The sequence below is a fragment of the Danio rerio genome, chromosome 18 (assembly GCF_052040795.2).
Source record: "Danio rerio strain M-AB ecotype USA chromosome 18, GRCz13ab, whole genome shotgun sequence".
Taxonomy (NCBI): domain Eukaryota; kingdom Metazoa; phylum Chordata; class Actinopteri; order Cypriniformes; family Danionidae; genus Danio; species Danio rerio.
In genome coordinates this window covers 32,167,560-32,182,811 of record NC_141038.1, presented here as the reverse complement: position 1 = coordinate 32,182,811, position 15,252 = coordinate 32,167,560, and the positions used below count along the sequence as shown (strand labels likewise).

General features: G+C 38.5%; 1 protein-coding gene across 13 annotated transcripts in view; it reads right to left on the bottom strand.

The window, feature by feature from the left end:
• Positions 1-1,939: 1,939 nt before the first annotated feature.
• gse1b (Gse1 coiled-coil protein b) overlaps positions 1,940-15,252 on the bottom strand; it is a 321,715-nt gene continuing 308,402 nt past the window's right edge. For 10 of the 13 annotated variants that reach the window (XM_087292421.1, XM_087292422.1, NM_001430859.1 and 7 more), the window contains 9 exons: positions 14,826-15,156; positions 13,276-13,886; positions 11,672-11,784; positions 11,275-11,536; positions 9,989-10,102; positions 9,240-9,623; positions 6,864-7,148; positions 6,526-6,629; positions 1,940-3,923 (listed from right to left, as the gene is read on the bottom strand). In XM_087292421.1, the coding sequence (XP_087148547.1) occupies positions 3,786-3,923; positions 6,526-6,629; positions 6,864-7,148; positions 9,240-9,623; positions 9,989-10,102; positions 11,275-11,536; positions 11,672-11,784; positions 13,276-13,886; positions 14,826-15,156 (2,342 nt within the window). In that variant the 3' untranslated portion in view covers positions 1,940-3,785. Of the gene's footprint in view, positions 6,307-6,345; positions 6,630-6,863; positions 7,149-9,239; positions 9,624-9,988; positions 10,103-11,274; positions 11,537-11,671; positions 11,785-13,275; positions 13,887-14,825; positions 15,157-15,252 lie in introns of all 13 variants that reach the window. The other 3 variants (NM_001080807.1, XR_015514392.1, XR_015514391.1) reach the window with 3 other exon arrangements.

The following is a 15,252-nucleotide window of genomic DNA, read 5'->3' as shown; positions in this document are numbered from 1 at the left end:
GGTATACAAGTTATTCAGCAAAAAAATAAAACAAGTAATTGAAGAATTTTTAAAATGCTTATTTTATTGTGTCGTGTTGTCTGTCGCATCTAGGACCCAGATGTTTCAAGGGCATTGTCAGTCTTTTCAGTTAGCCTTCAACATTAATGCAACATGAGTTAAAAGTACATTAAATAACAAATCATTTACCCAAATATGAATTTAAATACATGCCAATACCAGTTGCAGGGTCTAACAATTTATGGAAATATTACATTTTGATATACAGTTGAAGTCAGAATTATTGGACCCTGTTTATTTTTTTCTGCAATTTCTGTTTAACGGAGAGCAGATGTTTTCAATAATTCTGACTTCAACTGTTTGCAGTGTCTCAAAAAAAATCCAAGTAAAATGAATTCTGTCAGAATTGTAAAACTACCTTCAACTTTTAATTATATTTTATAATTAGATGTTAAATTATATGTTTTCCACCTTACCTGATTTATATCACCTCATTAGCACCTTCTTCTGCCTCTTGGCTCAGTACCATGTCTTCGACAGGGAAGATAATTTCAACTGTGCAGTCAGTTCATGGACGACCACTCCCTGCCACACAACATACAGATCCAGTGTGATCAATTTCGCCAATTTCAAGTAATCCATTCCACCTATTGTCCAGTATTTAGTGGGAAATTCACAAGGAAAACATGAAGCACTGTAGCCTTTCAGTTTTCTTTAACCTTTGATCAAACTCTTATCTTCATTTAAAAACACATTTTTTATTTAAGCCTTACGCAGCTAAAAAGAAATACATCTTCGTCAAGCAAAGTAAATAAAAGATTATTCTAATGCACAGATTGCGTTGTTATTCCTGTACGAAATTAAGTCTGTCTTAATCCCGATAAGCAGTCTTATTTTTGTAATAAATATTATTGCTTGTTTTTTTTTAGACACAATGTGTGTAAAGTAGAATTAAAAACAAGAAAAATCCATGACTTGGACATAAAACCCCATAAACTACCCTCACTTTCAACAGCAGAAATAGGCCTTTTAAAATTCCAAATTTCATGAATTGTGGGAATCTGAAGTGAAATATTTTACTTTGCTAAGAAGCGTAGAAATGGGAAGAAGAGGCCTGATTAACCCTGTTCCAGAATGATGGGCACATCAAGATGAATCGAGATGAGGACGAGGTTATGTTTTCATCATGCCTATCATCTATCATTAAAGCCTGTGTGATGTGGATGCTGCAGTTGGTCAGTATGTTTCAGTTTCAGTGTCATGTGCTCAAATAATGAGGTCAGCTGACTACCTGAATATACTGAATGACCAGGTTATTACATAAATTGATTTTTTTTTTCTTTTTCCTGCTGACATGGGTATTTTCCGAGATGATGCCAGGATTTATTGGGCTCGAATTGTTGAAGATAGTTCAGGGAGACACCATTGTTAAACATGGATTGGCCTCCACAGCATCCAGACCCTAACCTTATTGAGAATATTTGTGACATGCACTGCAGTTCCGACTCTTCCATCATCTGTACAATACAAAATCAAAATGAATAAAACTCTGGACAGGAGTAAATGTGACTTTGTGGAAGCGTATTAAAAGAATGCCATGGCACAACGCCAAATATATCTTGTAATAAAAGTGAAAGGCAGTCCAATGAAATATTAGAAATATTAGAGGGTTCTTTTGTGTACAGGAAGTGTATTCACGTTTAAACACTGAGCAGTGTTTAGAATATTCATATTTGGTCATGAAAGATCAAGAACTGGTATAGTTTGTTTTTACGTGTTGAGCTTTTTAAGTCCACTGGTCAATGATTATACTTGAATAAGTTCTTTGTGCATATAATTCAACTGTCTCTTGTACAAGCAATACAGTACAGCTTTTATAACATGAACTGTACATAGATACAGTATATTAAATAATGAAGAAATCTCAGAGTGGCAAAGACATTTTTGAAATATTTAATTTTTTGTCTGAAATTACAGCAATATATCCATAAATACCTAATTACTACACTCAACAAAGAATATATTACATTACAATGGATTCAAACAAGTACATAAAAAAAAAAGAAGAAAATAGAAAAACAAAAACATGGTTTCACAGCATCTAACGTCCTCCACTGAGTTTCAGGGCGAGTGTATATATGCGTGTGTGTGTGTGTGTGTGTGTTGGGCAGTGGTAGTACTTCATGTGATGCAGATTTACACACACAATGATCAAACTGATGGCACACCTGCTCGGGGTCCGCATGGCTGAAATAAACAACAGTGCAAGCAAACACCTCACCTGTGCTTCATGAAGATGCATTCGAGATGTTTCACCCTTGCAGTGAATTCAGATCAGAAATAGCGCGAGTGTGTGTGTGTGTGTGGTTGATTTGTAACTGCGTGCTGTGCCATACACACATATGAAGGGTAGGGGTAAGTGCCAGGAAACAAACAGGTGTGTCATTCCAGCTTCTACATCTAACAGAACAGTACAAAAAGGTAGAAAAGAAAAGCTATTACAGGCAGTCAGAGTTCATACATGTTAAGGCCCATATTGATGATTTTCGTCAGTGACTTGTGGGATGAGAAAATGTGATTGATTAGCCATGGGTATTATATAAAAAAAATAACTTGGCAAACAAGAACGTGTTCAGAGAGGCAGATTTCTTTGGATGGTTTCCAATTGTGTCTGACAGCAGGACTGACTCAATTCTTGTTTCTTGACTTGTTTCTGTTTTTGGCATGCCACCACCTCAGACTTTGGCACATTAATTGTCAATGGCAAAACTGTTTTGTTTATCAAACGAATTGTATTTTTTTCTTAGGATTTACTTTTTGAGCATGTCAATTCCTCTGACGCAGATTTTGGATTAAGCGCCCCTTTAACTGAATGCAGGAATCGGAAAAGCAAAGAGGCTGCATGCTGCTTCGCCACTAAAACAACTCGTGTAGCAGTCCAGAACGTTGAGAGACAGGTGATCACGTAGAGATTTCCTGTGTCACAAACACATATATGTCATCAGAATGCAGGGCTAAAGTTATCCAATGATTACATGGCCTTATGGGATAAGAAGAAAAGTGTTGGCGGTAGGTCCCGTGTCATTGCTACTGTAATTCAGGCAGAAAGGAAGTGATGTCATCACTCCACGAGTCCTGAAAAAGTTAATCTGACCAGCAGCAGAGCAAACGCTGAAAGTGAACCTTTTGCTTCACGCCCCCCAAAACATGAATATATTAGAAAACAAAATGGCAGGCTTTTTTTTCTTCTTCTTCCAAAGAACGACGCTTTTAAGTAATTAAAAACATACAAAATTCTTTTTTCTTGTTTTGAAATTATTTACAATACAATGCTGAAGCACCTCTTTAAAAAACTTTATTCTAAATCTTGAAATAAAAATTTTCTTTCTTTTTTTTAATCCATCTGATGCGTTTTCCTTCCCAAGATTTAAAAGAGTCTGTCAGAACACAGACAGTTCTTCAGGTTTTTTTTCCTTTCATGTCTTTAAGTGCATTTCTAGGCATGACCTCCATGGTAAAGAAGATTGCAGGTGTGTGGATGTGTGTTTTGACTGGCGTTCTTCCTCTCGCTGTGATGCGCTATGGCTGTTGTCTTTGTGAGATGGATGCATTGGGAGGCTTTGACGTGCTCATGCATGGTTTTTCCCACAGGAGGGCGTCAGAGGGAGGAAAAACTCAATGGCCAGATCTACTGTTCCTCACCATCTCTAGGATGGAGTATGAGTCTGGGTGTTGGGGGTTTGGAAGGGACATTGGGGGGTGGTGGTCAGTGGTCCCATAGGGTGTCACCTGGGTGGGTAGCCCTTAAAGTGAGCCCTAGACCAGGGGCTCTGTGGCAGCGTCAAACACTTTTTAAAGTGCTCCAGTTCTGCCTGCAGGTTCTCCCTCTCTGCTGCCAGCTTCTGCTTCTGAGCCATCAGCTCCTACAGACACAATGCACATCGACACAATGAGCATCACAACAACAACTGCTTGTCATTCACATTCATTCCCACCTGCTTGAAAGCTGCCTAACATCTCACGAACACTGGTGATCACAGGTGAGCAATTCTTAGGGGCTGTTTACACCTGGGCTGCTTCTGAAACCGGCTAATACTCAATAGGTGCTGCATTTGAATTTAACAGTGCTACTCGGCCGTTAGAAGAGTATGTTCTATATAGTATGAATGTGAACAGTATGATTGGAACTCGGATGTACAACATCCACCATTTTGTCATAATCAAGTGACCTACCCGTGTGAGTTATTTCGCTTCACTCCCATGCATGAATTCTCTCATGGGGCATCATGGGATAGCGTAGCGGCCATCCAATGTGCACTTTAAAATCTCGCCGGAAGTAGGGCATCTGGGTACGGTATCTAGCCGTACGTCTGTATGCACTATGCATACCTACCATGAGAGGGCGCAAATTAATGCAGCTTATTTATTTATTTATTTTTACATAACTACTTGATTATTAAACAGTATACACTACCATATATTGATGAAGCAAGAAAGAATAAGAATAAATAAAGGTGTGCGTTTTAAAGTGTGTATGTATTTGCATGGCTTGGAGATGGGTAAAAAGAAATCTATTGGCTTTAGATTTGCTGCTGGTTTTTCTGCAAACTGAAAATTGCAAGTCAGAGAGCTATTGTTTAAAACAAGGTTCAAAATGAGTTAACTCTTTTTAATACAGCTAAATATAATTGAGACATTTGCAAAAAGGCCTAAAACTAATAAGACAAATATTGCTTCCCCACACGGGACAGCAGGTTCATCAGCACCTGAGCCAGGGGAACTGCGCAGCATTCTCGCATGGAACTGCTGTATCATTCAAGGTGTTTTAAACATTTAATCTGGCACAAATAAGCAGACATCTTCATTTTCACAACGAGTTTCTGAATTCTCTCACTTTTCCAAAAAATTTGAGGTATTGAAGCACTTCACCTCAGATGTTATTTGTTATTATTGACCAACAAAAATATATTAAATTATGATACAATGATGTGCTTTCATTTTGGGTTTCAATCGGGGCAATGCCCTTAAAATAGCCTTTGACAGCAAGCGTCAGTGTTTTTTGAGATAAGAATAAGGGATGATGGGGTGGTGCTGGATATGTGCGTACCTATGAATAAAATCCGTCAGGCGCCCCTGCCATATGGTATGGAAGTATGCGATTTCAGATGCAGCCCTGGTCACTTCATGCATTTATTCGAATTGAATAGATATTCGATTGTGAAAAGAGGAAGTGTAAATACTCTCCCAAACACATTTGAGACAGATATAAATCTGATCTGAGACGCATTCCTGACATAACTGGACAGGTCTAAATGAGTGATTGAAACGACATTCTCCTCTCAAAAGATAAGACATATAAACGACAACATATATATGACAACATATAGCCTATATATGCAACCAACCACGCAACATCACAGATGCCACTGTGGGATAGTTTTTTCCCATTTTATTCTGTTTTTGAGCAGTTTATTACCATTAAATGATAAAATCTGAATATTAAATTAATATGAAATACAAGCATTAAGAACAGAAAGATGCATCACACTTGGAGTAGACTATCTTTGTGAATAGAGAGGGGAAAATAGTCAAAAATATAGCTGTTCTTTCATTTAGAAAAGTACATTGTTTTGTTTTCGTGAGAGTATACAGTTTTTGTATCGTGTCTTGTACTCAAAGATATTTCACAGGATCAAAAATGAAGTATAAAGCCTCCTATAGACTACATATGAAATCAGTTGTACAGTTGAAGTCAGAATTATTCGCCCCACTGTTTATTTTTTCCCCCAATTTCTGTTTAACAGAAAGAAGATTTGTTCAACACATTTCTAAATATAGTTTTAATAACTATTTTCTAATAACTGATTTATTTTATCTTTACTATGACGACAGTAAATAATATTTGACAAGATATTTTTCAAGACACTTCTTGAACTTACAGCTTAATGTGACATTTAAAGGCTTAACTAGGTTAATTAGGTTAACTAGACAGGTTAGGGTAATTAGGCAAGTTATTGTAAAATGATGGTTTGTTCTGTGGACTATCGAAAACAAATATAGCTTAAAGGGGCTAATAATTTTGACCTTAAAATGGTGTTTAAAAATTTAAAAACTGCTTTTATTCTAGCCGAAATAAAACAAATAAGACTTTCTCCAGAAGAAAAAATATTATTAGACATACAGTGAAAATCTCTTTGCTCTGTTAAACATCATTTGGAAAATATTTAAAAAAGAAAAAAATTCAAAGGGGGAATAATAATTTTGACTTCAACTGTGTGTGGATTAATATATACAACTCATTTCTGACTTTAATCGACATAAACTAAGTGAATTTGAACAGAACACAGAATTTGATTATCGGAATCTCATATCTGTTTAGCAGAGACACTTTTGTGTAGCCAAATGAAATGTAAATGAACCCGCTTTCCCAAATCAGACAGTTATCTAATCAGAGGAAAGACCTGAAGTGACCAGCTATAAACAGCCCCTAATACCAAGGTCTAAGAGTGTGTATGTGTTCCTTACCCCCATTGAGTGTGAGAGCTGTTCAGCGGTTAGACTGAGATTATAGTGATGTGCTTCCAGTCGTCTGCACTGACTGTGAAGAACCTGGCGTTCAATGCTTTGCTCTGGAGACAGAAAGAGAAAGAGGTAAGCCTGAGATAGTGTCCTGTATTGCCAAATGCAGGGACCTCCATATGCAGTTTCCTTGTGATAAACAGCTGTGTCAAGAAGCCTCCTGACATCACATACACCAGCACAACACAATTTAGGTGTGTGTGGAGCAGCTCCTACTGTATACTATACATGTTGTTTTTCAGAACTATGAAATGCAACAGAAGCAGATAGACCACACGTCGTACCTTCTGCATACTCTTGATAAGCTTCAAAGATGGCTTCAATGCCCTGCCATCTGGACGTCGAGGGCTCATCCTCCTCAGTGTCGTCTTCCTCTTCTTCTTCCTCAGATTCCTCTGCAGAAAGCTCTTGACGAGAGGGCTGTGGGGGGCAGTGCTGTCCGTTGGGCTGAGATGAGGGAGGGTGTGGGTGGGGTTTGGAGCGGCCTGGTGTGCTCTGGAGCTCAGGAATGTTATAATGCACGGATGAGTCCACCGCATGGTTTTGTTCCAATACGACCAATGCACCACCTGATAAAAGAGGAGACATTTACAGGGTGTTCACGGGGTCTTAAAAAGTTTTAAATGTTGACAATTTAATTTAGAGAGATTTAGGAAACGTATTAAAAAGTCTTAAATGCTTTTCTACAAGATATTCATTTTTGTATCATGTTTGATTCTACAATGTATAGCAGTATGCTAAAGTTTGCCTGATTTTATCTGAATATTAAAATCCTGCTAGATTTGACATCGCACTGCTTTGTTTACTGCTGTAACAAAGACAACAATGTTATTCCTGCAGTTCTGTAGACGCCATCTTGTGTATTAGCATTTTTATTCAGTATATGAATAATGTTTTTGTTTAGTTTCTTACAACCAGTATTTAGTAAATATACTGTACATTAAAATGTTAACAAAGTTACCGGGTAAAACCCTTCTTAACATTTATGGACAGAGTCTTAAAAGTCTGATTTCTGTATATACCCTGATTTAGATCCAATATACCATTTCAATGTGGTCATGTTATTGGCCTATGAAAATTTCCTGTTTTTTGTCAAACCATTTAAAAACTGTAATAAGAGGCAATTCAATCATAAGTTACCGTTAAAACAGCTGTCGTAAAATTATTTATCAATATCTGGAACTTTTTTGGACTCTTGTCAAATGTAAAACTATTAGTTGCTGAGCATGGTTGCTAAATCTACATTTATGACTATATTTTTCAAAGATGCATTATTTGGTGTTTTTTGCCGAGATAGGTCGCTTTTTAAACAGGAAGCAAAGTTGGAGAAAAAAAGGGTGGGCTTGATTGGGAAAGGTTCATAAGCCAGAACTCGAACATGTCAAAAGGGCAACTGCATTATGTCAGTAAGTCTATTAGCAATGACAGTTATGATTATATAAGCGGAGTCGCTAAAACCTTATTCAAAATATATTTACTTGTATTTTCTAAAACAGAACTAATCTTGTGCACCATTTTGTGCCAAGCAACCTGTATTGGCACATCTGTTACATTTCAATAATGCTACATTTTATCAAGAAAAATGGCTTGACAAACAGAAACCCGACAGTAAGTAACGTGACTGAATACCTGCACTCTGATACATTCATCTAAGAAAACAATGGATAGCAGTGGATTATAACAAAAATGAATGTTAGCTAGTTTTTATCCTGACTACATTTTATTCGTGCCTTTTCTGTCAACAATAATTCACTGTTCATTCATTACATCAGTTGTTCCTAACCCCCTGCCCAGCACATTCTGTATGTTTCCTTACTTAACACACCTCACATCAGATCATCAGCTTGTTAACAGAGAGATCCATAAACTGATGCCTGTGTGTTAAGGAAAAGAGACATAAGCTGTATCCCAAATGGCACACTATACATTATGCACCTACACACTCAGCAGCATAGTATATGTATGAAGTGTCGACCCAAATAGAACAGTTTTTTTTCTAAGCGGAAATTCAAACCGTTTCCCAGATGACGTTTGACAGTTGCCAAATTTGTGAAATAAATAAACAAAATCCGAAATAATATCTGCCATGAGTATAATTGCATTCACCATTGGGAGGTGGTATAATAACTCTCGTAGGAGAATACTGCTTTCAAAATCCAAAATAAATAAAGTTATCCAACATCAGGGACCAAAAGCTTCACGAGAACCATGAGCAAAGCAGCGGCCGTTAACTGCGTGAAGTGTCCAACATTCCATATTTCATTTTAACAGTTGAATAAGAGCATTATCCGGGTATTTAAAGTGCACTTATTCTTTTTAGAGTTTTCAGTGTGTACTTACACTATTTATACAAAAAAATGGCAAAGAATAGTGCATAAGCATGCGATTTGGGACGCACCTATACAAAATATGCAAGGCAGAGTGTACTGAGGACTGGAATTGTGAACCACTAATGAGCTCACACATTCATAGTTTTCAGTCACACTACTAGAGCAGAGGAACGGTTTGTTTGTCAGGCTATAAACAAAAACAACAATTTTCCACCTTTATATCCACTGATGAAATTAACACGGCTTCAGGCAGTTTGTATAATTTCCAGTTTAAGTTAGAAAAATATTGATATATGTATGCAAGCAATAAGAATCGGAGCTGTTGACTACCTTTACTCTTCTGCAGTGCTTTTTGTGTGGACTGCAGTACAGATTCATGGAACTGCTGGGCAAACTCCTCAGCAATGAAGTTCTCCCAGGGTTTAGTCTTTCCGTTGACACTGACAGAACTTTCTTTAGCAAATGGGGGCTGTCGGAGACTATTCAGCAGACTGGAGCTCTTGCCCGGGAGGCTGTCATTGGCTCGACATTTGTCAGGTAATGCAGGAGGCAAGGAAGAGTCTTTAGGTTTCGGGGGGTCTGAGAGAGGTCTGTGCTGATCTGAGATGGAGAGAGGGTCTGCTGAAGGCTGTGGAATAGACACAGACGGCGATGGACTGAGCGGCCATCCATTCAGCAGTTCTTCAGACTGGACTGGAGACTGAGATGACTGGTCTGCAAAAAACAATTTTAATGACAGGTTCAGTATGTGTCATGACAATTAGCTGAGAAAGCAAAACATGTGTTACCATCAGCTACTAAGTCAAGCCACCTTCATTTCTATAGCACTCTATACAATATAGATTGTACAAGGATAAAAAAGGTAAGGATATGACAATATTTCATTTTTGTAGAACATATTCAATATATCAGGCAAGAAGCAGAATAGTGGTAGAATGCTGGTGTAGTTCTAGTAAGTTAGTAAGTTGCCAAGCATTGTATTACTTAAGATAAACCAGAAAGTGTGCTGAAAACACAAGTCACTGGAGGGACAAACAAATGTACATGCATTCACATGATGAAGAGCAATGCAAACTAACCTGAGCTATGGGCTGCAGGACTTCTGCAAAGCGGGTGAGGGTTGTGTCTGATGGTGTCTAGAGTCACACTCTTCTGTTTTATGGCCTGCAACAACTCCTCAACCCTCTCGTTATCTAAAACAAAGTAAAAGAACAAGACATTAGCGGTAGTTTTGGTTGTGTGCTGTCGACATCTCCAAAGACTGATTTATGCTTCTGCGTCAAACGCACAGCCTTCGCCCTCACCATGACTGACACTGAAGCACACCTTTCAAAAAATTTAACTACATGTCACAACGACGTGCAGCAAAAGCTCTGTGATTGGTCGGCTTGGTAGCACTGATGAGTGTGGGCAGTTTAGCATGTGTTTACAAGTGTAGAGTCCTGTGAAGAAGCTCCAGGCAGAAAGTTCTGTTTTGTGTTTACCTTATGATTAAATTTGTTGCATGTCTACCGGTTCCCGTCTCAGAATGAGCGAGTTTTAGCTACTTGTACATTAAGGTAGCAAACGGCACACAGAAGTATAAATGCACAGCAACGTGCAAGGCATGCCACATGGGTCATATCGATCACTCGACGTAGAAGTAAAAACCAGCCTTAAGTCGACCGAAATGCTGCTTTCGCACAGTCCACATGAGGCTTGAACCATCCATTGCTGTTCCTACCTTAAATTGTATTATATGACTATGAAGTAAACTGTAGAGTGCCACCAGGGGGAAAAAAATACATACAAAGCATTATGAACAGGGATGTCCTGATCTGATCACATGATCGGAAATTGGGCCTGATCACGCAGTTTCAGACTAAATGGCAGCAAAATAGAACACGGAAGCAGTTTAAAGCGGAAAGCCAAGTACGTCTGCGGTCCGGAGCTATTATAAAGTTGATGATGACAACATTGCCATGGCAAACTGTGAGATATGTAAACCTGGGATTACCTGCCGGGTATTTTGAGTTGAGGTGCTCTTTGTTTTTATATTAGATTTTTTTTTATTTACTATCGCAGTAAAGTCTAAAAGTGAAGAATTTATGTTATCAATAACTTGATTGTTCAAGCTACCTCACATAAGTGCTTTGTTTGTTAACAGAGTTGTTCAATGTTAAAATAAAGTGAACTAAATAAAAAAAAGGAACATCCTGGATCTGTTTCTTTGATCTTCTTAATCTTTTTTTTTATGCATTATAGTATCGAATTGGGTTTCTGTATTGGTAGATAATCAAAATCAAATGGCTCTGACTTGGACTCAAGGGCAAAAAAATCTAAGCAAGACATCCCTAATTATGAACATATTACACACTATGAGTACCTCTTCTCTGCTGCTGTGTGATGTGGTTGAGGCTGAAGATGGTGAGGAAACGTTTCTTGTCTTCTAGCTCTGGGCTGTTGTTCATGTCCTCTGGAGTGAAACGGGTTAGTAGGGGTGTAGGAGTGGGCCGCTTGTTCTGCACAGTTGGTGGGGAGGGACTCCTCTCTCTTAGCATGCGCCTCCTTTTTTTCCTTTTCACCTCCATCATCTCCTCTCGATGGGCCAGGGTAGTCAGGTCAAACATCTCTAAAAACTCCACTTTCTGTAAGAAGATAGAGGTGTTTTGATTAATAAATAGATGTATGGATATGGGAGGGGGTGATGGTATAATACGTTATTTAAAAATCTAAACAAAGAACCAATTCTTGCCAGTAGTATTCTGATAGTCATGTGTTACCTCTGTGGAATCATCCAGCTTGAGCGGTGGTTGTTCAGAAACCCTCCGGAGATGAGCTCGCACCTCTTCCTCATCACTCTCATCATAGGAGTCGTCCAGCTCATAGTAATAACCTAATCAAAATATTGTGGATCACTCTTCAACTCTTAAAAAAGAACTTCAAAGGACTTAAGCTTTACTCACAGGAAAACACCACGATTAAAGCCCGAATATTGTACTCAATAATAATGTAATATACAAATAATGTAGTGTCGGCGCAATGCAAAACTTGTGCAGTACAGTATAGTAGAGTGTTCACATACTAATAAAACTGAACTGAATTAACTTTCGGGTTAATCTGCAGATGGGACTATATTTATTGGCTAATCATATAACTGAAAGAACTGTGTGCAATACCACAGGTTTTAGTATAGAGCAATATACTATCCATGTCAATTGTCTCTGTTAGGGCTGGACCGATAAACAACATTATATCAAATCGCACTAGAATTAATGTAAACAACAATAAGCTCTAGACATTTTTACTTTACATTAATCTAAGAGCCAATCACACAGCAGGAATGAGCAACAATGGGAATCTAAAAGTGTGTTGATATTAGAGATTTATCTAAAATAATCAAAATTTATCAGCCGAAAGTATGGTAGGTCATTTAATGGACCCTCTAATTTTTGTGGCTTCAGTCATTAGCTGTTTCCATGCAAAATTGCGAATTAACTTCATGCAAAAAACTGGATTATCGCATAAAAGATGTGCGAATAAAGAAGTGTTTCCATCTAATAAGTCAAAGCGAACAAAATCATCAGTTCCTAATTATCTGGCCCCAAAAATCAACAGTAAAACGGGATTAGATGCGGTTGGAAAAGCTGGGTGAATCTTTTCTTCATTTAATAAATTACACAGAAGGCAATCCTGATACACGGTGAACGCAGAGTACAAACACTTCTTAATAATATAATAACTCTTAATGGTTACGGCGTTTTAGAATGACCAAAACAACATTTCAGCTGTTTTAGAGTGTGCTCAGCCTGCTGGTTTATCCATTCACACACATTTTTATCATCACATGATCTCCTATAACAAAATCACATGACCTTTTTTTATTTGGGCATACTGAATTTTGTTCGGAAATAGTGTTTCCATCGTAGTTTATACTCTTCTTATTGAAAAAAACGTTTATCCTACTTAGTTATGCACATTCATTTTTTATGCGCATCTTGGTGTTTCTATCAACTGTTTTTAATGTGCATATCCAAAATGTGCATAAAAATAAGTGGATGGAAACGTAGCTATAGTTAGGGTACTCTTAAATCTGGAAGCATTAACAACTTATGTCGAAATATATATCGTTATCATTTAATATGGAAAATATTGATCAAGATTGCATTTTTGCCATATTGCCCAGTCCTAGTCTCTTTATCTCAACTGCTGACACTGAAATGTATGGCTCATCTGAAGTGCATCTCTTGCTCTCTAGATATCACTACCAGTTATTGAAGAAACACCATCTATTACCCACAACCAATAGTTTGTGGCAATGACATTTCCTGAGCTGTTTGAAGATTTTCAGCCTCTGATAACATACAAAGTTAACACCTCACTTTACCTTTCTCTCTGGCTTCCCTGCGTCTTCTCTCCTCTAGGTCCAGTTTGCTGACCGCTCGTCTATGCTGCTGCAGGAACTCGTCATAAACTAACGTTGTATCCGGCGCGAGACGTGAATGCCCCTGAAGGTTCTTTAAAGGTCCGCTGGACTTAAAGCCAGCGCTCAGCTCTCCGTAGGGTCCTGACAGACTCAACGGTGCCCTTTGCTGGTTTAGGAAGCTCTGGGTGGATTTTTCCAGCTCTGCTAGGAAAGTGTTTGGCTCAGAGAATCCACTTGGTCGAATAGGAGGGTATTTATCCAGACTGTCTCTCTTCCGGGATCCTTCTTCCAGCTTTTCAGAGTTGTAATGGCGTTCGTGTTTGGAGGGGGGCAGGGGAAGCCGGCTGATATCGTAATGACCCAGACTCGGAGGGTCATGCAAGGTGCGTCTAGAGTCAGTAGAGGTCTCGATGAGTGCTGCAGGGTTCCAGAGGGTGGTCGGTGGTGGGGGCGCATGGTCTTTGTGCTGATGTTTAGGGGAGATAAGAGGAGGTGGAGCTCCCAGGAGTGGATGAGAATCTCTGTCTCTGTCACGATCTCTGCTGCTTGGCTCATGATGGTTTGGTACAGGTCTAAAAGAAGAAACGCTTTATCAGTGCTGCACAATAATATTATCCAGTATTTTTTATCAATACATTACTATCCTAAAATGCAACTCACACACAACAGCACTTGAAAGTGACATTGAAGATTTGACAGTGTGAGCTGAGTACTTTTATTACTATCATTACAATTTTTTCTTATCTTTTAAAGGCTCCTATTTTACCTCTTTTTCAAGATTTAAGTAATTCTTTTGTGTCTCCAGAATGTGTCTGCAAAGGTACATCTCAAAACACCCATTAGATTATTTATTATAGCTTTCAGTATATTGAAATTTTCTGCTTTAAACACAATGTAGCTGTTTTCAAATGTGACAGGATACACGTTAATATACACCACTGTATAACAAACCTGGATTGAAGCATCTTCTTTTATAATTGTACTGACATCACTGTGGTGATCAAGTAAAGATAGTAAAATTGCTGTAATTCATTAAACATGCACTGTTTTAAAAAGGTTTCAAACCTGTTAAACTCGTTCTTGATTACATTTGATGATCATTGATGATCACAGAGAGCTAAACAGATCTTTTAATCCCAGTTGCTTTGCGCATGTCCTGTCTTGTTGATATGATTATACGCGTTACTATGGAGACATGTTAATATGCGGCTGTCAATCAATTTGGTGGGCAGGGAAACCTCACTCCTACATCACATTGCGGTGGGCCTTAAAATGGGAGGGGTTTGGATCTTAAGTTAACAGCAGGAAATAATAAAAAAAGAGACTTAATTTGTTTATATCACTCCAGTATGACTGTGGCCACGCTATATCTACACACAGTTGTGTTCAAACAGCTTACAAAAGAGATTTTCATCATAGGTGCCCTTTAAAACATCTCTATAATTTGATTACTGTACAAGTAAAAACCAAGCATGTATCACACTTATCTCCGGTGTAAAAAATGCCCTTACCTGTGTCCTTCTACATTCATGTCTGGAATTTCCCCCTGTCTGCCCAGGTCTAGGTGCTGCTCTAGGACCTGCTGTCGGAACTCTGACACTTGGTACTGCCTGTCCTCCTTCTCTTGCCGTAGCTTACGTTGCCGTGCCAACCAGCGCTCTTCCTCAGTACGCTGTAGCATTGTGGCCACCGTCAAGCTGGTGGGTCCTGCCCCTCCAGGGCCCAGATACAAACCATGAGCAGAGGAGAGACTGGGCACAGGATGGTGGGTGGAGTTCAGAGACTGGTGAATTCCAGGTTGGATGGGTTTAGGAGTTGTAAGAATGGACTCTTTGGTTTTTTCTGGGGAACACAAATATAGTGATAACGTTAGCTGCATAAACTGGAGGTACATGATTTTAAAATTCAATAAAATATGCCTGAGACCCAATCGTACTT